We start from the raw sequence: 19,609 nt of genomic DNA, 5'->3' as shown, positions 1-19,609 counted from the left end.
TAGTCGTTTTTTTATTACCTAAATTTTATTATGTACATTATTATCAGCAGCCGTTACAATATCCGTATTACCAATAAAGCGTTTTAAGTGCTTTTGTAATGACTATATATAAAGATTAGTCACATAACGATAAGCACCTAACAGCGAAGGAAGCATTGAAAAAAATTACTAAACAACTACTTCATTGAAATATAATGTTGACCAATTAACTAAGTAACTTGAATTACGCATACATATCTAGTAAAGATATGGTAAATTATATAAAACGAATATGTCGAATAGCTGCTTAATTTACTCTTAAGAAAAATAAACTTGAGTTCCAACAACAAAGAGCGTGAAATATTCTTGTCCCGTCAACCTTGTAGGTTCATGCTCTGGTTCGTTCGTGTTAAATAATAAAGATCCATAACTACCATATAGTGTGAACTTAATATCAAAGGCTCAAGGAGGTCTGAATAACCCCAAAAAACAATAGGGATGTACAAGTAAGTTCCAAACCAGGTATTTACTTATAGGCAAAAGGATTGAATGTTTTCTTCATCGTGTACCTCCTTCTAGCGAAAATACAAATGGGAATGTTTTTTTTTTTATTACCGTTAAAACTGATAATTATTTAAATTTAGCTAAAACACGAAATCCAAGACACGACAGAATAAATAACGAAATCTTGAAAGTTGGTTGAAACCAGTTTTTACTAGTTTTTAGTTGATTAAATATTTCATAAGAATAAAATGAACTTTGGATTATAGAGACAACAAAAATATCTATTTGATTTTATATATGTTTCGTTTAAGGTGCTGATTAATCTTTCAAAATGGTTTCCGCTATGATCAGATAATAAATATTTTATTATTCTTTCGCATTATCTCTGTTTTGTAATAGAAATTATTATCTATACATTCTACCGTAACATCGTATTTAATATCAATAAACATACAAATATGCTCAAAACCAACTCATCTCCTGTAGAAACTGTAATTTTGAAGAATATATTAAATATAGTTAAATCTTGCCGACTAACACTATTAAATCAAATCAAAGAGTTTTATTCAAGTAGGGGCTAGTTAATTCTAATATCTAACAATGGTTAGGAGTGCAATTCATCACCGATACGAAGAAACTCGCTATCATATTTTATTTAAAAAAAAACAACATAGTTTGTGATGTAAGGATATTGAAAATAAGGCGAGCTCCACGTTCGGTGAAGCTAGCATGAGGTTACTGGCAGGCAAAATGGTGACGAACCCAACCGTAACTTAGTAGCAAAGGGGATGGCCCATTTTAGGCCCAAAGCGGACAATAGATTATAGAAAAAATACTTAGTGCATTAATTTTGTCATAAATAAATATGCATTTACATTCTTGCAAATAAGCGCCACTACAGTTTACAATAAGTAGTTTAAAAAAAGTAACTCTATTGAAAAAACAAGGATTTTTATTTTTGCGGGAAAAATATTGCCAGCTTCAAATCCTTTTACGTATGAAGTAAATATTTTGAGTATATAAATAAAACATATAAATAAATCATTATAAGTATTATCATTAATCAAACGATTTTAATGGATTTTATGCACATAAAATAACATCGAAGACATACCCATTGGACTTTAACTTGTAACTATAGGTACTTGAGACCTTAGAACTTATATCTCAAGGTGGGTGGCGCATTTACGTTGTAGATGTATGTGGGCTCGAGTAACCACTTAGCAACACCAGGGTGGCTGTGAGCTCGCCCACCCATCTAAGCAATAAAAAAAACTTTACTAGTATTGTTATTTAAATGTGTACACCTAAAACAAAAACATAAAAAATAATGTGTACTCGTAAAAAAAAGATTAAGATATAAATCAATTATCGGTTATTTAAAAAAATAATCGATATATGAATTTCATGTAATTATTTTTCTTTATACTGACAACACTGAATTTAATCTGACTGACTGATACTTCGCTTGCTGCTTGTGGTGTTGTGCTTGCGTACAAAATGGATGTGTTTTGATTTTTCTTCGATTTATTTTACTTTTATCAATAACGTTTCATACTAGGACTAAAAAACATTGTGTGAATTGTGGTTTTACCCTGACCGAGATTTAAAACCGTGTATATGCTCTCCTTTGCTATTTTTAGATGATACTAATTGTGTATGAAGATGAAGAAAATATAGATATTTAAAGAATTAAGTGTGTTTTTATACCCTATTGTATAAAAATACATTAGGAACATCTTAAACATTAAGAAAAGAAAAGTTCTTGAAGTATCTCACAATCCGACACTTATTTATATAAAAAATTAACCTCAAAACGAGTTTTTATTTTTATTATATTTTTTATAATAGTGGCGTCAATTTCAATATATTTTTTAGATATCTAATACATTTAAGAATTTGAATCAGTACATTTTTATAGTAATATTTGATGTCCATCTTGGGCCTAGCACACTATGGAGAGTGGGCAATCCCCTTTGACATCAAATGTCCAAGAATTTAGTTCAAGTGCGCTGTCACCGCATTGAGAATATGATGGTAAACACGACTTCGTCCTAACTACGTCATTTCGAATCCTCCCGATTCACTAACGGTGATTTTTGATACCTCAAGCACCGGTCACCGTTCTCGTCAAACCCATCGCTTGCGACGAATGGTTCAATGAGTAAACTAACCTAACCTATGAGTAAACTAAACTAACGGCTAGAAACTCTGCACACTGAGTTTCTAGCCGTATCTCCTCAATGGGTCGCGTTTCCGATCCGGTGGTAGATTCTACGAAGCACTGCTGCTGCTAAGGCGAGTTTTAGCAACACCCCCAGGGCTGAGTCCCGAGAGCTCACCTACACGTTAGATTACGCTGGTATAGCCTTTCAATGCTACCAACATAGGTAGGGAAAACAAGATAATATGTTGTAGACAAACTGATTGTAATTCGAGAGTTAATTACCTACTATTACTGTCGATGTCAATTTACACATTGCTAATTCCGTGCGTACACAAGTCTTTTTTTTTTATAGATCTAAGTGGCAATTGTTACTTGGGTGGTGTGAATATCATCGTTCATCTCAAGATATGGGGTTGAGGAGTACTCCAATTCAGGGTTTGGTTAGTAAACCAAACCTTTAAAACCAAACGTACGTTCTCCGATTTTCAAATACCACATTGAAACACGTTTTGGTGATTTGATCTGTCCAATGGCAGAGCTCGGTTTTATAATGACGAGTGAGGCAACTGTGCAAACTATGCAAGTAAAACAATAATTTACATGTGTGTATTAATGTCTTCCACAGAGGTCCACCCACTTAGTTTCTCGACGGATCTTCTTGTTGGGTCGCGATTCTGATCCGGTGGTAGATTCTGCAAAGCATTACTCTTAGTAGGGCTAGTGTTAGCAAATTATTTCAGGTTGAGCCCTTGAGCTCACCTACCCGTCCGCGCATAGCTGGAATAGCCTCTTAGGCCAACAGCGAATAGCTAGCTTAATCATTAAACCCACAAACCATTCGCAAGGTTCGAGTATTTTAACTTTACACGATATCCGTTATACGACACTTCATCATAATTAAGCCGGAACGTATAACTTAATTTTATTTTAATAATTTATTTTTATGGCGAAAAAAAAACCGGAAATATTTGTATGCTCTCTGAAATCAAGTCTGTAACTACCTACGTAACAAACTAAAAAACGCGTTTGCTACCTACACATATTATTAGAAAGAAAAAAAAAACAGCCTAAAACTAGCCCCATTTAAATCAATATCTCTACCTACCTTAAATGTCATTGCACGCCCATCTGGTTCCACAAGTTACCACGGCAAACTCGATTCCGCTTATTTCGTTTGTGGGCAAGATGAAACGTCGACACTCGAAGCATCATTGGAAATTGTGAATATTTAAATAGCTTGATATACTCGTATTTCTTGGTATATGACATATTGGTATGTCGTCCCAAACTGTTGGAGTGTTCGAAGGGGGTTTTCAGGAAAATATTATTTGAGTAATTCTCTTTTTCTTCTTCTGAGTCGGTCTCTTCATTGCTGAAGGTCGTGTTTAGTTTTAAATGTTGATCACTCGATGCACTATGCTTCCCCACGTCTTCCTATTCTCGGTAGTCTTTATATCCTCGGTTATTAACAGGCCGGTGAGTGGCTTTACCAGATCAGACCAGCGGGTAGGTGAGCGCCGCGTGATCTTCTCCCGTCAACCTGACCAACTACATACCATCAGCTTCTCTTAAGTTATTGGGGTCTCTACGAGAGATGTGACCGAAGTACATGAGAATACGTTGGAAGCTGATAGCAGACAGTTCTGTGGTAATATCGAACTCCTTCAGAATGTATAAATTGGTCCGGCGTGCAGTCCATAGAATTCCCAACAACCGCCTGCAGTACCACATTTCAAAAGCGTTGATCTTTGCCTTCTCACTCTGTTTTATCGTCCAGGATTTGGGACCATAAAGGAAAATTGAGAAGACCAATGTACGTATCAGCTTCACTTTGGATTTGTGGAATATATTACGGTCTTTCCATATCAATTTAGTCATTTTAGTCAATTTAGTCATTGTTCCTTTGGAGATTTGGGTTTTTCTGGGTCCCTCTTTTTCGCTGCCACCCTCGTCACTAAGAAGATAGCCAAAATAAATTAACTGATCAACAAATTCCAAGTCTTGAAATTCATTAGGGCAAATAACCATACCAGGTCTGTCTCCTATCTATACCTTGGTCTTCGCCTTATTAATGGTATGGCCAATTAATTCACACTCCTCCACCCTAGTAAAGAGTTGGGCTCGTTCTTGCTCGGATGATGCGAACATTGTGGTGTCAATTTCATAACGGAGGTTGCTGATTTTCTTGCCAATGTCAATGCCAATGGATACCCTACCCTCCCAGCCATCTAAGGCTCGCCTAGTAATGTATTCCCCATAAATATTAAAAAGAATCGGACACAATATACAACTCTACGGTGTTAGCTTTTTCAGGCTTAAAGGGCTTTAACAGGACGTTGTTGACCTTTACTATTGTGCTTTCATTCTTGGTACAGGTTTGCGAAGAACGATGAGTAGCTGTGGTACCCCCATATCTGTTAGGATATTCCATAGGCATTCCCATTTGACACAATCGAATGCTTTTGAGTTAGTCAACGTGAAGCATCGCAAGGTTGAACTCCGGCATTCCTCAATAATCTGCCTGACATTCACGATCTGTTCCTATACTGTTGAGTGTTGAGTACTATAGAGAAGTTTAAAAAAAAAAGCAATGCAATAAATATTGGTTTATTAAAAATAGAACGTACGCTTTTTATAAATAAAAAAATTTGATTTTTTTTATGTTTGTGATCATTGTCAGAATATTATGCCAATGTGATAAAAAAATACTGTATTGTCATCGGTCCTCGATACAAGTGCAAATCACGTTGGAAGATTCCGCTACATGGATAGATACGGGTCAGGCTAATAATGAGAGCGTGTTCAAAGAAACGTAAATAACTCATTTTATCAAGAAAAAAAAAGTACGATAAAACAATTTTTTATCTTAATTTCAAATCTATTGTCAGTATATTTTTTATTTTATTTTATTGCTTTGATGGGTGGGCGAGCTCACAGCCCACCTGGTGTTCAGTGGTTACTGGAGCCCATAGACATCTACCACGTAAATGCGCCACCCACCTTGAGATATAAGTTCTAAGATCTCAGTATAGTTACAACGGCTGCCCCACCCTTCGAACCGAAACGCATTACTGCTTCACGGCGGAAATAGGCGGGGTGGTGGTACCTACCCGTGCGGACTCCCAAGAGGTCCTACCACCAATCGCAAATCTCGTGTTGTTTTGATATTCATTTGTTCATTGAGTCGAAAATTAAAGTTTTAGTTTCACGATTCAGTATGTTTTTCAGCGTTTGAAAGTCACACATATCAAAATTACGTTTGATTGAGACGTAATAGCTGAGTTAGTTCCAATAATCCACAAACAATACCTTAGTGGGCGGTGAAAACAAAACCTATACAGTACTTGAGACGTATTACTATTTACCACTTCCCCATAAGTCCCCAATAACATTTTTTTAGTTCACCCTCCAATTTGCCGTCCACAATAGCCAAAAGGCTTGATGGCACTTACTCGTAACGTTATATGCCAAATTAAACTAGATATGCTAAGCTATGCCTTGCCATGCTATGCCATGCCATGCTATGCTATGCCATGTTGTGTGATGCTGTGTGATGCTGTGGGATGTCTACCTCAAAAAATACTAGTACCTCCCCATTGCCTTTCTTGGTTGTAGTAAAAGACGACGATTCTTCAGAGAATAGACAGCAGCTAGCGTTCTCCGAGTATTTAAAAAATGGCCTCGACAATCCACATGGCAAGCGTTGCGATTATGGTCATCCTATTTTGGGAGGAGACCTATGTCCAGCAGTGGACTTCTGTAGGTTGACAATGGCAATTACTATGCCAACTTCACCATGGAGCTGATGGGCAACGAACAAGAATCATAACGAACTTTCGAACGAACCCCTTTGAAAGTATTAAAACGATTTATGTAATATGAAAAAAACTATCGAAATTAATGTCAAGTAAACAGATCTCTCTTCTTTTGATTAATCAAAACCTCCAAAAAATGCACAGAATAAACATAAGTTTGACACCGATGACATAATGATTTAAATTTGGGTTTTTTTTTATTGGCTTTGTAGGCAATAATAGGCTTTGTTTGTTTTTATTGGTTTCTTACTGGTGGTAGAACCTCTTGTGAGTCCGCGCGGGTAGGTACCACCGCCCCGCCTATTTCTGCCGTGAAGCAGTAATGCGTTTTGGTTTGAGGGGTGGGGCAGCCGTTGTAACTATACTGAGACCTTAGAACTTATATCTCAAGGTGGGTGGCGCATTTACGTTGTAGATTTCTATGGGCTCCAGTACCCACTTAACACCAGGTGGGCTGTGAGCTCGTCCACCCATCTAAGGGGTAAAAAAGGCAGGCTAGCGTATGGCCCATCCGATGGTAAGTTGTTACCTTCGCTCATGGACGTCAGCAATGCCAGGGACACAGCTAAATCGGTGTCTACCAAAATAATTTACTACTTTAAAATATAACAACCTGCTTAATTTCCCTGTGTATTTAGTAAGGTAGTTATATTATTAAGTGCGAATATAGACACGAGGTGCATTTACGCTTCATAGGCCACAAATGTAGTGCATTACATTTATTGCTCGTCAAGAAATTCATGAAGAATTCTTGACCTATTGATTACGTAACGACCTGCGTGTGTCAGATGAAACCGTTATCTGTGTGTGAATTTTATTTCTGAGTATTGAAGTGAACAGAAGTTTTATTTTTTATTTTTTCTACTTCTACTTCTATTAGTAAAAAAATAACGAACTTTAACGAATTCGTAAGCATGTATTCGTAATTTTCTGACAGAATAAAATCTTTTTTTTTTCATAGCGTAGTAGGTGAACGAATTATTTTTAAAATGGCAACACATGTATATTAAACCACAATGAAAATGGGGAAAGTTGAAATATAAAACTCTATTTGTAACTTTGTATGGTGAGCCTACATTGCCAAGTATCACCAAACTGCCTGTTGATGTTAACCCTATTAAGATTTCGTATCAAAGGTTGGTTATGTGGGTGGCGAAATTCGCGTAACGGACTCTTTTAGCTTTAAGGAATCACATAAAACCTGATGTGACCTCGTTTGTCCAAAGTGAAAAAAAAACGGAAAGTAGGTACATAATATGTAATTGTTTTATTTTGAATTTCCGAGTATCGAATCAAACGAGCCTTTATCTCTTTGTTCTAGATCTCAATTGATGGCGTTACTTCGTATCCAGAGCGATTGGTACATATATTTTTGGTTGTTATACTGTAAAATCTATTCGGCGATTATATGGTTGTTCGGCAATCACTGCCGTGGAACTGATAAGGCTCGTGCCGTGATAACCAGCGGTATCGGCGGGCAGTCGCTTGGAAGCCTCCATAGAGTTCGCACGCGTCGCAAGAAAACGCAACAGTATCATCGCACGAAACACGTAGTGGCTTTAGCGAGAAGACCCTCGTACAAGAGAATAGTAATGGCGCCCGGATCTAGCACGGCCCACGCAATGATGGAGGACAAAGAGAAACTTCTAGCACCCGGTGAGATTCGTTTTCTTTTCTTTTAGTATTGTAGTAAATTTGAATGTATGATAATTAATTTGACAGCAAGGTGCGACATGTCTTCGGATTTCAGCTACTGCATATGTTATTACATCTTAAGTTATATGAATTTAAAAATTTTAACAAAAAGAATCTCTTCGTATTGTAGTAAAATTGAATGAATTTGAATGTATGATAATTAATTTGACAGCAAGGTGCGAACATGTCTTCGGATTTCAGCTACTGCATTATTATATCTTAAGTTTTTGCAATTTAAAAATTGTAACAAGAAGAGAGGAATTTTGAGGGATCATATTTAGGTGGTTTTTCATTGACAAATAGTGAAGCTTGTTTTTTTAATATATACTTTTTCTATTAAGGCGAGGGTCAGGTAATAAGATTGAAGAAACACAACATAAAACATTCACAATTACTGATTACGGTAATGTAAATAATACACGCTGTGAGGTCGTAACGCGATATCAGTGCCTCCCGTGTCGTCTGTACGGTCACTTACAAAACGATAATGTAAGAAATAAAGTGGGTGTAGTAAGTTTCGACGTCGCCCAAAACACGTCATTACGGATACTCCCGATCCATTAACGGTGCTTTTAGGTACCACAAGCACCGGTCACCGTCCTCGTCGAACCCGTCGCTTGCGACGAAGGGCTCGACGAGCGAATTAACCCATAGACGCAGCCCACTGGGTTTCTCGCCGGATCTTCTCAGTTGGTCGCGTTTCCGAGCCGGTGGTAGATACTCTAGGGCTCTTGCTAGGGTCAGTGTTAGCATCATTCCGGTTTGAGCCCCGTGAGCTCACCTACTAGTTAAGGTTACGCTGAAATAGCCTCTTAAGGCTTATCAGCTTAGGTAGGAATAAAAAAAAAGTGTAGTAAGCCTTCGAGTGAAACCGCGGGTGAAACAAGAAATCCAGCTTCGGCCAACAACAAAGCAATGCTGTATCGACCGATACCCTGACCTTGCATCGGTAATGTCAACATTCAATTATCATTACAACAACAGTATTCCATTTGACTTCGAAACGGGTTAGTGATTGTCAAGTATTATGAAAATTGCTAATTTATATAGTTCTTGGTGAAATTGAGGCATTTGTTTAAAAATTTGTAAAGTTTTAAATCTGAAGGATTTTTTTAAGGGATTTCATGACCTGGTAACTAAGATGTCATGTCTTATTTTAATTTATTTATATTATTTTTATGAAAAATGATAATATGGAGTGAAATAAAATGAAGATGATTAATTTGAGACATTAATCAACTGGGATGAAATTAATGAAATGAGATGTGAGATGATATGGGATGAAATATAATCTCAGTAAAATGGTGATCATTTACTGAGATTTTTTCAGTGGACTTTTTGGAGGATCTCGAAGAGTTACGTCCAACGGCTTTGTTTCATTTTCCCACATTTGTGCACTTTCACAGATATTAAACAGTTCATAAACCACCGTTATTACACATTTAAACTTGAAGAAACACTAAATAGACAAAATAAAACAAATCACACAACTTCACTCCTCGCGTTCCCGCCAAAAAGTCCTAAATCGAAAGAATATTAATCACCCTAGCCTAATTTCACCGTCATACCTATAAGGTAACGCATGCGAAATATGAACACTCCAAAAACAATAGTACTGACCGGTACACGGTCCAAACAAACAAACAAATGATTTCAATTTGCAAAAGGAAAGAATGAATCACTGTACCCGTTTTAGGTAATTGCGTAAATTGGAATGCTTGCAAACGTAAGTTTTCATACACGTGCTGGGCGTTTAATAAACTTCTTTAGCATAAACGCAAGCTTTCAAAATTATAACGTGCGTATTGAAATTAATGCGCGCTTCGTTTCCATAATCGTCATCAAAAATAAAATTCCATTAAATTTGTCCGATGTAATTTGTTTTTAGCACGCTTTACTGTTTGTTTGTGAAACGGAATCTTTAAAAGTCATTTTCACGGACTTCAAGATGTCCGATTACCTTGTAAAATTTGCACACGCATCAAGGATCGATAGCAGTAAATTATATTTTTTTATAGCTTTGGTGGTTGGACGAGCTCATGGCCCTCGTGGTGTTAAGTGGTAATCGGAGCCCATAGACATCTACAACGTAAGTGCCGCCACTCACATCGAGACATGAGTTCTAAGGTCTCCGTTTTAACAGTACAACGGCTGCCCCAACCTTCAAACCGAAACGCATTACTGCTTCACGGCAGAAATAGGCGGGGTAGTGGTACCTACCCGTGCGGACTCACAAAACGTTCTACCACCATTAAATATTAATTTTATAACTTCACTCAAATATCCTGACCAGTATCCGACCATACCAGGAAAAAAAAAAATGTTAGTTCGGTTTACTATTTAAATGTTTTTTTTTTTAATTCCTTAAACTACATATGTATATTTTACTTGTAATGGACAAACAAACTCGTCATTGTGGACGATGTGTTTTATTGTTAATATCCGTTCATGCGAGTTTCCCATCATAACTGGAAATCGAGGCATATACGTCAGAAAATAAGTATGAAGACTACAAAGGATCGATAGTGGAAGTGTAGGTATTGTCGTCTCTAAGAGTCCGTGACCCCATATGTGACAGACAAATGCCATGGAGCACCTGAACTCCTATTTAGTCTGTTTGAAATGGATCTGACTCTCTCGGGCAGAGAATATGTCATTTCACAATGTCCATTTCAGTTATTGTGGTGCCAACGGTCCCTCCGTTTCAGAACAATCGAGATATTTTTCAAATAAGTACTTAGATATTTTATAGAACATATATCTAATTTGTTTGCCCTATTAACCGTCCAGTTACAATAGTGTCTAAATAAGTTAATTCACGCCAGTTTATTTAAGTACACGAGTGTATTTAGAACAATGGCATTATGCCAACGTGAAAACCCCTTGTAACCTGAATTTTTAAATTTGTCGCAGAAAAGTTGAAAGTGATATTTATTTACAATATTTTTTCATGTCCATGAGTCATCGTAATAATATAAATTAATGTTTTATTTTATTTTATAGATCAATATCATACGATTAACAATGCACTGTAAAAAAATTTAATAACTCAAACGCATTTTTTTAAGGGATTTTATGACCTGGTAACTAAGACCTTTAAGTCATGTCTTTTTTTAATTTATATTCTTATTTTTATGAAAAATGATAATATGGAGATCAATGAAATGAAATGAAGATGATTAATTTGAGACATTAATCAACTGGGATGAAATTAGATGAAATGAGATGATAGGGGATGAAATATAATCTCACTAAAATGGTGGCTATTTACTGAAATTTTTTTTAGAGGATCCCGATAAGCCCTCCAGCGGCTTTGTTTCATTTTCCCACATTTGTGCACTTTCACAGATATTAAACAGTTAATAAACAACCGTTATTACACATTTAAACCTGAAGAAACACTAAACAGACAAAATAAAACAAACCACACAACTTTATTCCTCGCGTTCCCGCCAAAAAGTCCTCTCAAACTCATTATGACGTCTTGACCACAGATAATGCACTTCTCGGCAACTTTCCCACGCGAGTCGGAAGGAAAGTGTAGACATACATTTTGTAATAGTAAATTGGCGGAAGATTAACGAATCGTTCATCCTCTTCTACGCAAGCATGCAAAAGAGATAAGAGTGACTAGCTTGGTCGCCGCAGATATACTATGGGGTTATGATATTTAAACTAGAGAAGTAAATTATTTACTTTTTAATGAAGCTTTTTCATAATTAGGTATTTAATTAGGGTTCAACGAAATCAATCACTTCAACTCCTATGGCGCCTTTTTTTATAACCAAACTATAAACAAAAATTACGAACAGAAACAAAACTGTTAACTGGCAAAATATTCCTTATTGTTGAAGATAAAAAAAGGATACATATATTAAGATCTATATTAGTATTTTATTATAAATTCGACATTTATTACTAACATACAATATTTGACCGTGGCCAATGCGTAATATGCGTTACGAAACTATCCATGAAATACACCTAGTAGAATTCTAGTTTATGTATCCGTGTACAAACTGTACTTGCTCTTTGAACGGCGTGGGGGAAAACACCTAAATAAAAACATATAAAGAACAATAAAGGAGCGATTTCCGAAGCCTTTGTTAATAGTAATTGTAAAGCTTAGATTTAAAAAAGATGTATTCTATTTCAAATTATTTGTACAGGCGGTAAGTAGATAACGAATACTTAATCTTTCGATCTTTGTAATTAACACCGATAAAAAAATAGATAAAAAATAATCTTATAAGTGACCCACGTCATTTTACATTTCGCTAAATTGTTTTTTTTTTTAAATATACAGTAACACGTGTATGTACTAGACTTTTCTAGGAAATTCATTCAAACATTCAAACACATCGCTGGCTGGCTACCTACTTCAAAATAATATGTATAAGGTTGCCAAGTATTGAATGAGAAATGAACATTGTCCCATAATTATTAAATGACGTGCTTGCTTTGAATTGCGTAAATGACGCGGACGTGATTGCTTTGAAATCTTCGATCAACAATAGTAACTAGATTTCGGGTCGGTGCATAAAATCCGTCTCGTCAAATAACAGCGCACTTGAAATGTGAGCTCTTATTTTGTTTAGTTCACTTCAAACACAGCCAATGTCAACCCGTCTCACAATACCGCAGTGTGTATTCAAAAGTTGCAAAAATAAGGCCCGAAAAAGCAATTTAACGGCCGGAGTATCTTACTTTCGGTAAGTACATGAAGTATAAACTATATTGTAAGCTTTAAACTTATCTCCTCCTTGCGTCGGTTTCCTCATTACTGAGGGTCGTGGTCATGGCCTTGAAACAGATTGTTTTTTATAGTGCACCGCCATCTGTTCCTATCTGCAGCTGAGTGCAGAGCATCGTGCACTGTGGTATCCAGGGCTGCACGAATCTGGTCCGTCCAACGGGTCGGGTTCCTGCCTCTTAGTCGCTTGCCTTCGACCTTTCCAGTGACCATCAATTTCTCTAAGTTGTCACTGTCTTTCCTTGCGATGTGGCCAAAGTATTCAAGAATCCTTCGCATGCAAATGGTGGAGAGTCTAGTCCGGATCTTCAACTGAGCTAGGATGGATAGATTGGTGCGGCGTGCGGTCCAGGGAATACCCAACATCCTCCTCCAGCACCACATTTCGAAGGTATCAATCCGATTGCGGTCAGCTTTCTTTATAGTCCATGTCTCTGCTCCGTATATGAATATTGAAAACACTAGTGTGCGGACTAGGTTGCTCTTGGTGTTCATAGAGATATTTTTGTCCTTCCATATTTTGTCCAGCTGAGACATGGCACCTTTTGCCATCCCAATCCGTCTACGAATTTCCGGTTCACAAGAGCCATTGTTGCTGATGTTGGAGCCCAGGTAAACAAAGTTGTCCGTTACTTCTAAATTAAGTGTACCGCTGAGCTCCAGTCTGCCTGTGCGATCAACGATCATGACCTTCGTTTTAGATCTGTTTATCGCGAGTCCGAGGTCTTTGCTAATGCGCTCCATCCTGTCCAAGAACTTGCTCATCTCGATTTCGCTGGCTGCCAGGAGAGTGGTGTCGTCAGCGTAGCGTAAGTTAGAGATTTTACAGCCTCCGACGGTAATACCACCATCCCATCCATCGCATGTTTTCCTGACGATGTATTCGCCGTAAATATTGAACAGGATGGGTGACAGGATGCAGCCCTGCCGCACGCCCTTGTGAAATTTGAACGAGTCAGATGCAGTCCTATCGATTCTCACTACTCCCTGGCTGTTGTAGTATAATGACTGAAGGAGTGCAGTAAGGTGGCGAGGGACCCCCAACTCTGTGAGGACATCCCACAAGCAGTTCCAGTCAACACAGTCAAAAGCCTTACTATAGTCAACGAAACACATGATGACCGGCGTGTCGAATTCGTAGCACTTTTCCACAATCTGTCTCACGTTCAGTATTTGCTCCCTCGTGCCCTTGCCTTTTACAAATCCAGCTTGTTCCTGCGGGATCTGCCAGTCCAGATAGTAACGAATCCTGCTGTTTATTACATGCAAAAGAACTTTGCTAGCGTGAGAGATGAGGGCCAGGGTGCGGTAATTATCACATTTTCTAGTTGAACCTTTCTTGTGCAGTGGGATAATTACAGACCGCGTCCAGTTTTTGGGCCATTCACCGTTTTGCCATACGTGATTGCAAATCTTATGGAGTACATCCAAGCCATTGTCACCAAGAGCCTTGAGGATCTCCGATGTGATATCGTCAGGTCCGGGAGCCTTCTTTGATTTGAGCCGGTCGATTGCACCCGTTACCTCTGATCTCAGAATATTAGGCTCCAATTCAAGATCTTTCCAGTCGAACCGGCTTTCGGTAGATTCATGGGGAGCTTTATAGAGTTGCTCACAGTAGCCACGCCAGCGTTCCGTGATTTCGTGCAGTTCATGCAGTGGTAGTCCTTCAGAGTTTTCTATGACCCAAGATTTGGGCTTGAATTTTCTACTTAGCAGACGGACTTTCTTGAACAGATCTGAAGTTTGCAGCTTTAGCGCGTGTGATTCCACCTCTCGACATATGCCCATAATAAATTTATTTTTGTCTCTGCGGCATTCTCTTTGGACTGCTTTACAAATCTCAGAGTATTCCCTACGTATCTCAGGATTCTGTAGGCCTCTGACTTTGACATCTTTTCTGCGCTGGATTAGGCTCCATGTTTGGTCTGTTATCCATGTGGATCTCCTGGGATCTTTTTCTCTTTGAGAGGTAACATCTACAAGGGCATCATTTATTTTACTTTCCAGATTCATCCACATAGATTCTGCATCCTCCGTCAGTGATAAAGGGGATTTGGCAAGCTTTGTTTCAATCAAATTCCGAAAATGAGCTTCTTCTATTGGATTTAGTGATCTAGGTTTGAGTCGTGAGTTTTGGTGGACAGCTTTAAGCCGGAGGGAGAAGAAGGCGACGAGCAGTGTGTGATCAGAACCACATTCGGCCCCAGGAAAGGTCTTTACATTTTTTACGGAAGATCTCCAGCGCTTGTCCACTAATACATAGTCTATCTGGTTTCTGAATCGATCGCCAGGAGATCTCCATGTGTACAGTCGCCTCTTATGGTGCTGAAACATTGTATTCGTAATACTCAGACCTCTACCAATACAGAACTCCGCAAGCCTTTGTCCACGTTCGTTTCTAGTGCCCAGACCATACTTCCCGATGACGTCGCTAGTTTCTGGAATTGATTCTGTGTTACCTATCTTGGCATTCCAGTCTCCCAAGATTACTGTGATCTGTCTACTTGGAATATCGTCTAGGGTTTTTTCAAGTGCATCGTAAAACCCATCGATATCCTCTTCCGTGGACTGAGCTGTTGGAGCATAAATTTGAACGATATTGAGGAGACAGGGTTTGGTGTTCAGCTTCATTGTTATTATCCTATCCGACACCGGATTGTATCCGAGGACAAATTTGTTCATATTCCGTGGTAAAAGTATTCCAACGCCGCTCCGGCTAGAGTCTTCTAACCCGGAGAAGTAAAGTGTGCTTCCTGACGAAGTCGTGAAATGTCCCTGGCCTCGTATATGTGTTTCGCTGAGGCCCAAGATAGGTAAGTTATGATTCTCTCTTTCTTTGTCCACTATGCTCAATTTGCCTGCTTGAAGCAGCCCATTAACGTTCCAGGTGCCAATGCGCTGATGGGATCGCATTGAGAAATTATTTCCTGTAGTTTTAGTGCCAACAGTAGCATGTCCTTCTGCAGAGGCCTGAAGGCTCGCCTCTTTGGAAGCTTCGGTAGCATACTTCACACCATCCGGCCCGGGTACCGAAAGGCGCCGGGCGTCAGCCGGATCACCCGACAAATCACTTTCAAATGTTTCTCTGTCCATGACTCTCTTGGGATGTAATTGTGGTGGGTTCCCACGTCCTTCCACATCAGTATTTCGAAGGGATTTAGTCCTTCACGGCAGCTGGTCCCGCTCCGGGTCACTGGTTGGATCCGGGGGTTGGGTTATTTCCCGCCGCCCAGTGCTCGGCGTTGACATTTTACGGTAGGAATGTCCAGCTCTACTCAACCCTCCTCTTTTCTCATCCGGGCTTGGGACCGGCAATGGCAGAGTTAAATTAAAATTAAAACTTATAAATAATATTAAATTTTGAACAAAATTACCGATTTTTAACCACCGCTACAAATGTTGGCCAAGGCTCGGCCAACACATGGACAAACTTTTGCTTAACAGAACAGTAAAGGCATGGAGTAGATTTGTGTTGTAATAATTTTTTAAAATTTGTTAGCAGCACTTCAAAATTAGTTGGTTAAAATTGGTTAATGCTGCTTTTGTGTCTGTTTGTTGGACTCTCATTAGATACTTAGCTTTCCATTTTTATTTTAGCTTTCCTAGCAATCACGTGTGCAGAATGGATCTCGATTGTCGCCAGAGAAACAAGAGATGACTTTTATAAGCCAGCTAAGAACTCTGCTTATTGACACTGGACATCTTTGCCTTCCGTGCTCACGGCTACTGAAATGTGGCCGAAACATTGTAATAAAAATACCACGCTTGAAACCGTTTAAACGTTGTTTTATTATGTGCACTGGTCGCGAAAACTTAAAAATATATATTACACAAAAACGTAACGCTAATAAAATAATAAGTAATGTATAGATACTAACAAACATACATTTCCAAAACATAAAAAGTAAACAACTAAACTTTTACTTTAATAAATTATTTTAGTGTTAAGCGCGACTCCCTTACCTCCTGTAGTAAATAGAAATCGGCATTTCAAGAAGCAAAAATAAATAAAGCAAAACGATGTTAGTTCTCAGAGCAATTAAGGGAAAAGTTACTTTATTTGTTGCGTCTTAAGATTGATTTAACATTAAAAGTTGTTTAAAATATGTCTTTTTATTGGTAAGTGACAGGAGTAATTTATTGCTTTGCTCGTTTTATGTGACGAATGATCGTAAGTATTAGATAATGTTTTGGAGATTTGTGACTTTATTACTAGGTGCCATAGTTGTTATTAGTTTGAAAGTAAAAGTGTTTCAAAACTTTTTTCTCCGTTTGTTAATAAACGAATGTAGCTATATAAGTATATATTCACGCGGACAGTTTTTGCTTTAATTTTGTACGTATCCCTTTATCTAGTTACTATTGTTGATCGAAGTTTGAAATGCGTGAAGCACGTAATCTGATATTAAAAATGCATTTATACTTGCGTTGTGAAGAATGTGATCTACGAACAGGTAAAAAAGAAAAGAAAAACCTTTGTCACTATGTCAGAATACATAAATGATAATGATTTTTTTAATTTTCGCTGCGGCAATTAAACTGTTATGATTAAACTTAATGCAATGCTGTGTACTTTTAGTGATAGCCTCTCAAGGCTATTTATCAGCATAGGTAGGGGAAAAAAAGGGTGGGACGCTGGTTTTCTATGAAAACAAATTTAATAATTTTAGCAGATACTTTAATTCAGAAAGAGAATAGCAGAACAAAATGTGGTTAGAGTTTATTAACTAGTTTGTAGATAATGTTAAATAAATAAAAACACATAAAACAAAAAATTAACAATGTTTTTTTGTTTCGAATAAAAACGATTGGTAACACGAGCATTCGAAGCAAAAACAAACTAAGTCATCGTACACATACAAAGACTTTAAAATTATTTTTAGTTCATGTTTTGAAGCATAAATATAATATTATCATATTCAATGTTATTATATTATATACATTTTTTGTGACGTAAAACATTTGTCTTGATTAGGTAGAACAAAAACTTATCTGTTTAAGATTAAATGACGATGAATAATAATATAATTACAACATACTTTTATGACCTCACATTTTGAACTCGATTAATAAGTATATGAAGATTTACTTTTTAATATGACTAAAAATTCGTGTATCAACTATTTATGTAACTATGTAACAATAAATTAAATACCGTTAAACATCATGATAAATATTATTATTCATAAAAGAAAATGACTTAAATTACCTTATGCCGATAAAATACAACTCAGATTCACTTCAATTGACAAAAATCGACGAGTAAATTGTATCCGTGTCAGCGAACGGTTATACGATATAAAACATCGCGCCACTGCTAGTGACGTTGAACCACGCCTCCAGACTTAGTTCGGGCAACAACGAAACAACCGAACAAATTAAAACAGTCATTGTTATTCAAATATATTATCGAATATCTAAATAGAAGGCTTATATACAAAATATGTTTATCTATAACCAATGTTGTTCAGAAAAATGACACTGTGTTGCCATGTTCACTATCACAGCTCGCACTGTTTGTTTTGTTGAGCTTAAAGATATTGATGGAATTATTATGACCAAACCCAGATAAACAATCTTTTTCGACTATTTTCATTAGTTCAAAGTTATCTTCAGATAGTCTTGTCAGATTCTTGTAATTTTTTTCTTAGTTTCACTATGTTCCTTCGTCCTATGCCGTAAGATACAGATTTATCCAAATTGTTTTAAATGCGCGTATATTATTTATAAAGGCTACCAGATAAAACCAGATGTGCCCATGAGCTTTCGCATGCCCGTACACACAAATAAAAAAGATCCAGACATTTTTGTCTTGATACTTTTTTTGTAATCGAAATTCTCACAAAATCTAAGTTATTTATGTTCATTAAATCTCTTTTAAGTCATTATTTTAATTTGTTGGAGTCCAAAAATTTTGTATTAAACTATAACTTCTAAATAGTCAATTCTTAACGACTTACTAACAACGCCTAACAGAAGATTTGAATGTTTTGGGGGCATTTCAATTAATGGTATGCGTAAACTATTACAAAACTATCAGAGCTGTTGCGTGGGCGTTGGTTGACAATATGTATTGATAATTTCGGTATCTGGTGACGCCACTGCTTCAATTTATAGACTTGATTAAGTTTATTTCCAGCTATTGTTGCACAGACTAAAGAGTAATGACATGTTTTATGGAATTCCATTTGACAGATAATTGTAGATAATACACAATTTAGCGCTTTCGTTACTAACTCGTAACTTATTGCACGTTAGGGCGTGGTGGTTTTTAAAAAACAGTTTAATTTCGTAGTAGGGTGTTATCGATTAAATAGGACGTATTATCAGACCGGATCCTGCCTATTTCAGCCGCGAACCAATCACGTGTTCCGGTTTCAACACTGACACAGTAGTTATACTATAAAATTTGGACTTTGATCTCATATCTCAACGTGAGTTGTGGTATCCACCTTATGTTGTCAATATACTCCGGTAACCACTAACCTAATGCGAAACATAAATTCATAGACACACAAAAATATAAAAGACAGCATTAAATAGTCAGTTGAATAATACATAATTAGTTGTACGCTTATATAAATCAGCGGCCGTGAAGGCCAGATATTTTTGAGGCGGCCTTTTAGTAGTTAGGACGGCTACTCACATGTGTGATACATCTCTGATTGATGAGTACATACTTGGAGCAATTAA

At 37.3% G+C, this 19,609-nt stretch overlaps 1 protein-coding gene and 1 long non-coding RNA gene across 3 annotated transcripts in view; one reads left to right on the top strand and one right to left on the bottom strand.

The window, feature by feature from the left end:
* Positions 1-19,609, top strand: part of LOC101739920 (6-phosphofructo-2-kinase/fructose-2,6-bisphosphatase) — a 48,231-nt gene that overhangs the window by 599 nt on the left and 28,023 nt on the right. For both annotated transcript variants that reach the window (XM_012690466.4, XM_004926257.2), the window contains exon 2: positions 7,787-8,121. In XM_012690466.4, the coding sequence (XP_012545920.1) occupies positions 7,797-8,121 (325 nt within the window). In that variant the 5' untranslated portion in view covers positions 7,787-7,796. The remainder of the gene's footprint in view (positions 1-7,786; positions 8,122-19,609) is intronic.
* LOC134201126 (uncharacterized) lies at positions 808-6,622 on the bottom strand. Its single transcript, XR_009976325.1, has 2 exons — positions 3,756-6,622; positions 808-3,342 (listed from the first exon to the last, which is right to left on the bottom strand). It is a non-coding gene; the product is annotated as an uncharacterized LOC134201126 (long non-coding RNA).

Source organism: Bombyx mori, chromosome 3 (assembly GCF_030269925.1).
Source record: "Bombyx mori chromosome 3, ASM3026992v2".
NCBI lineage: Eukaryota > Metazoa > Arthropoda > Insecta > Lepidoptera > Bombycidae > Bombyx > Bombyx mori.
This window is presented reverse-complemented; position numbering and strand designations above follow the sequence as displayed.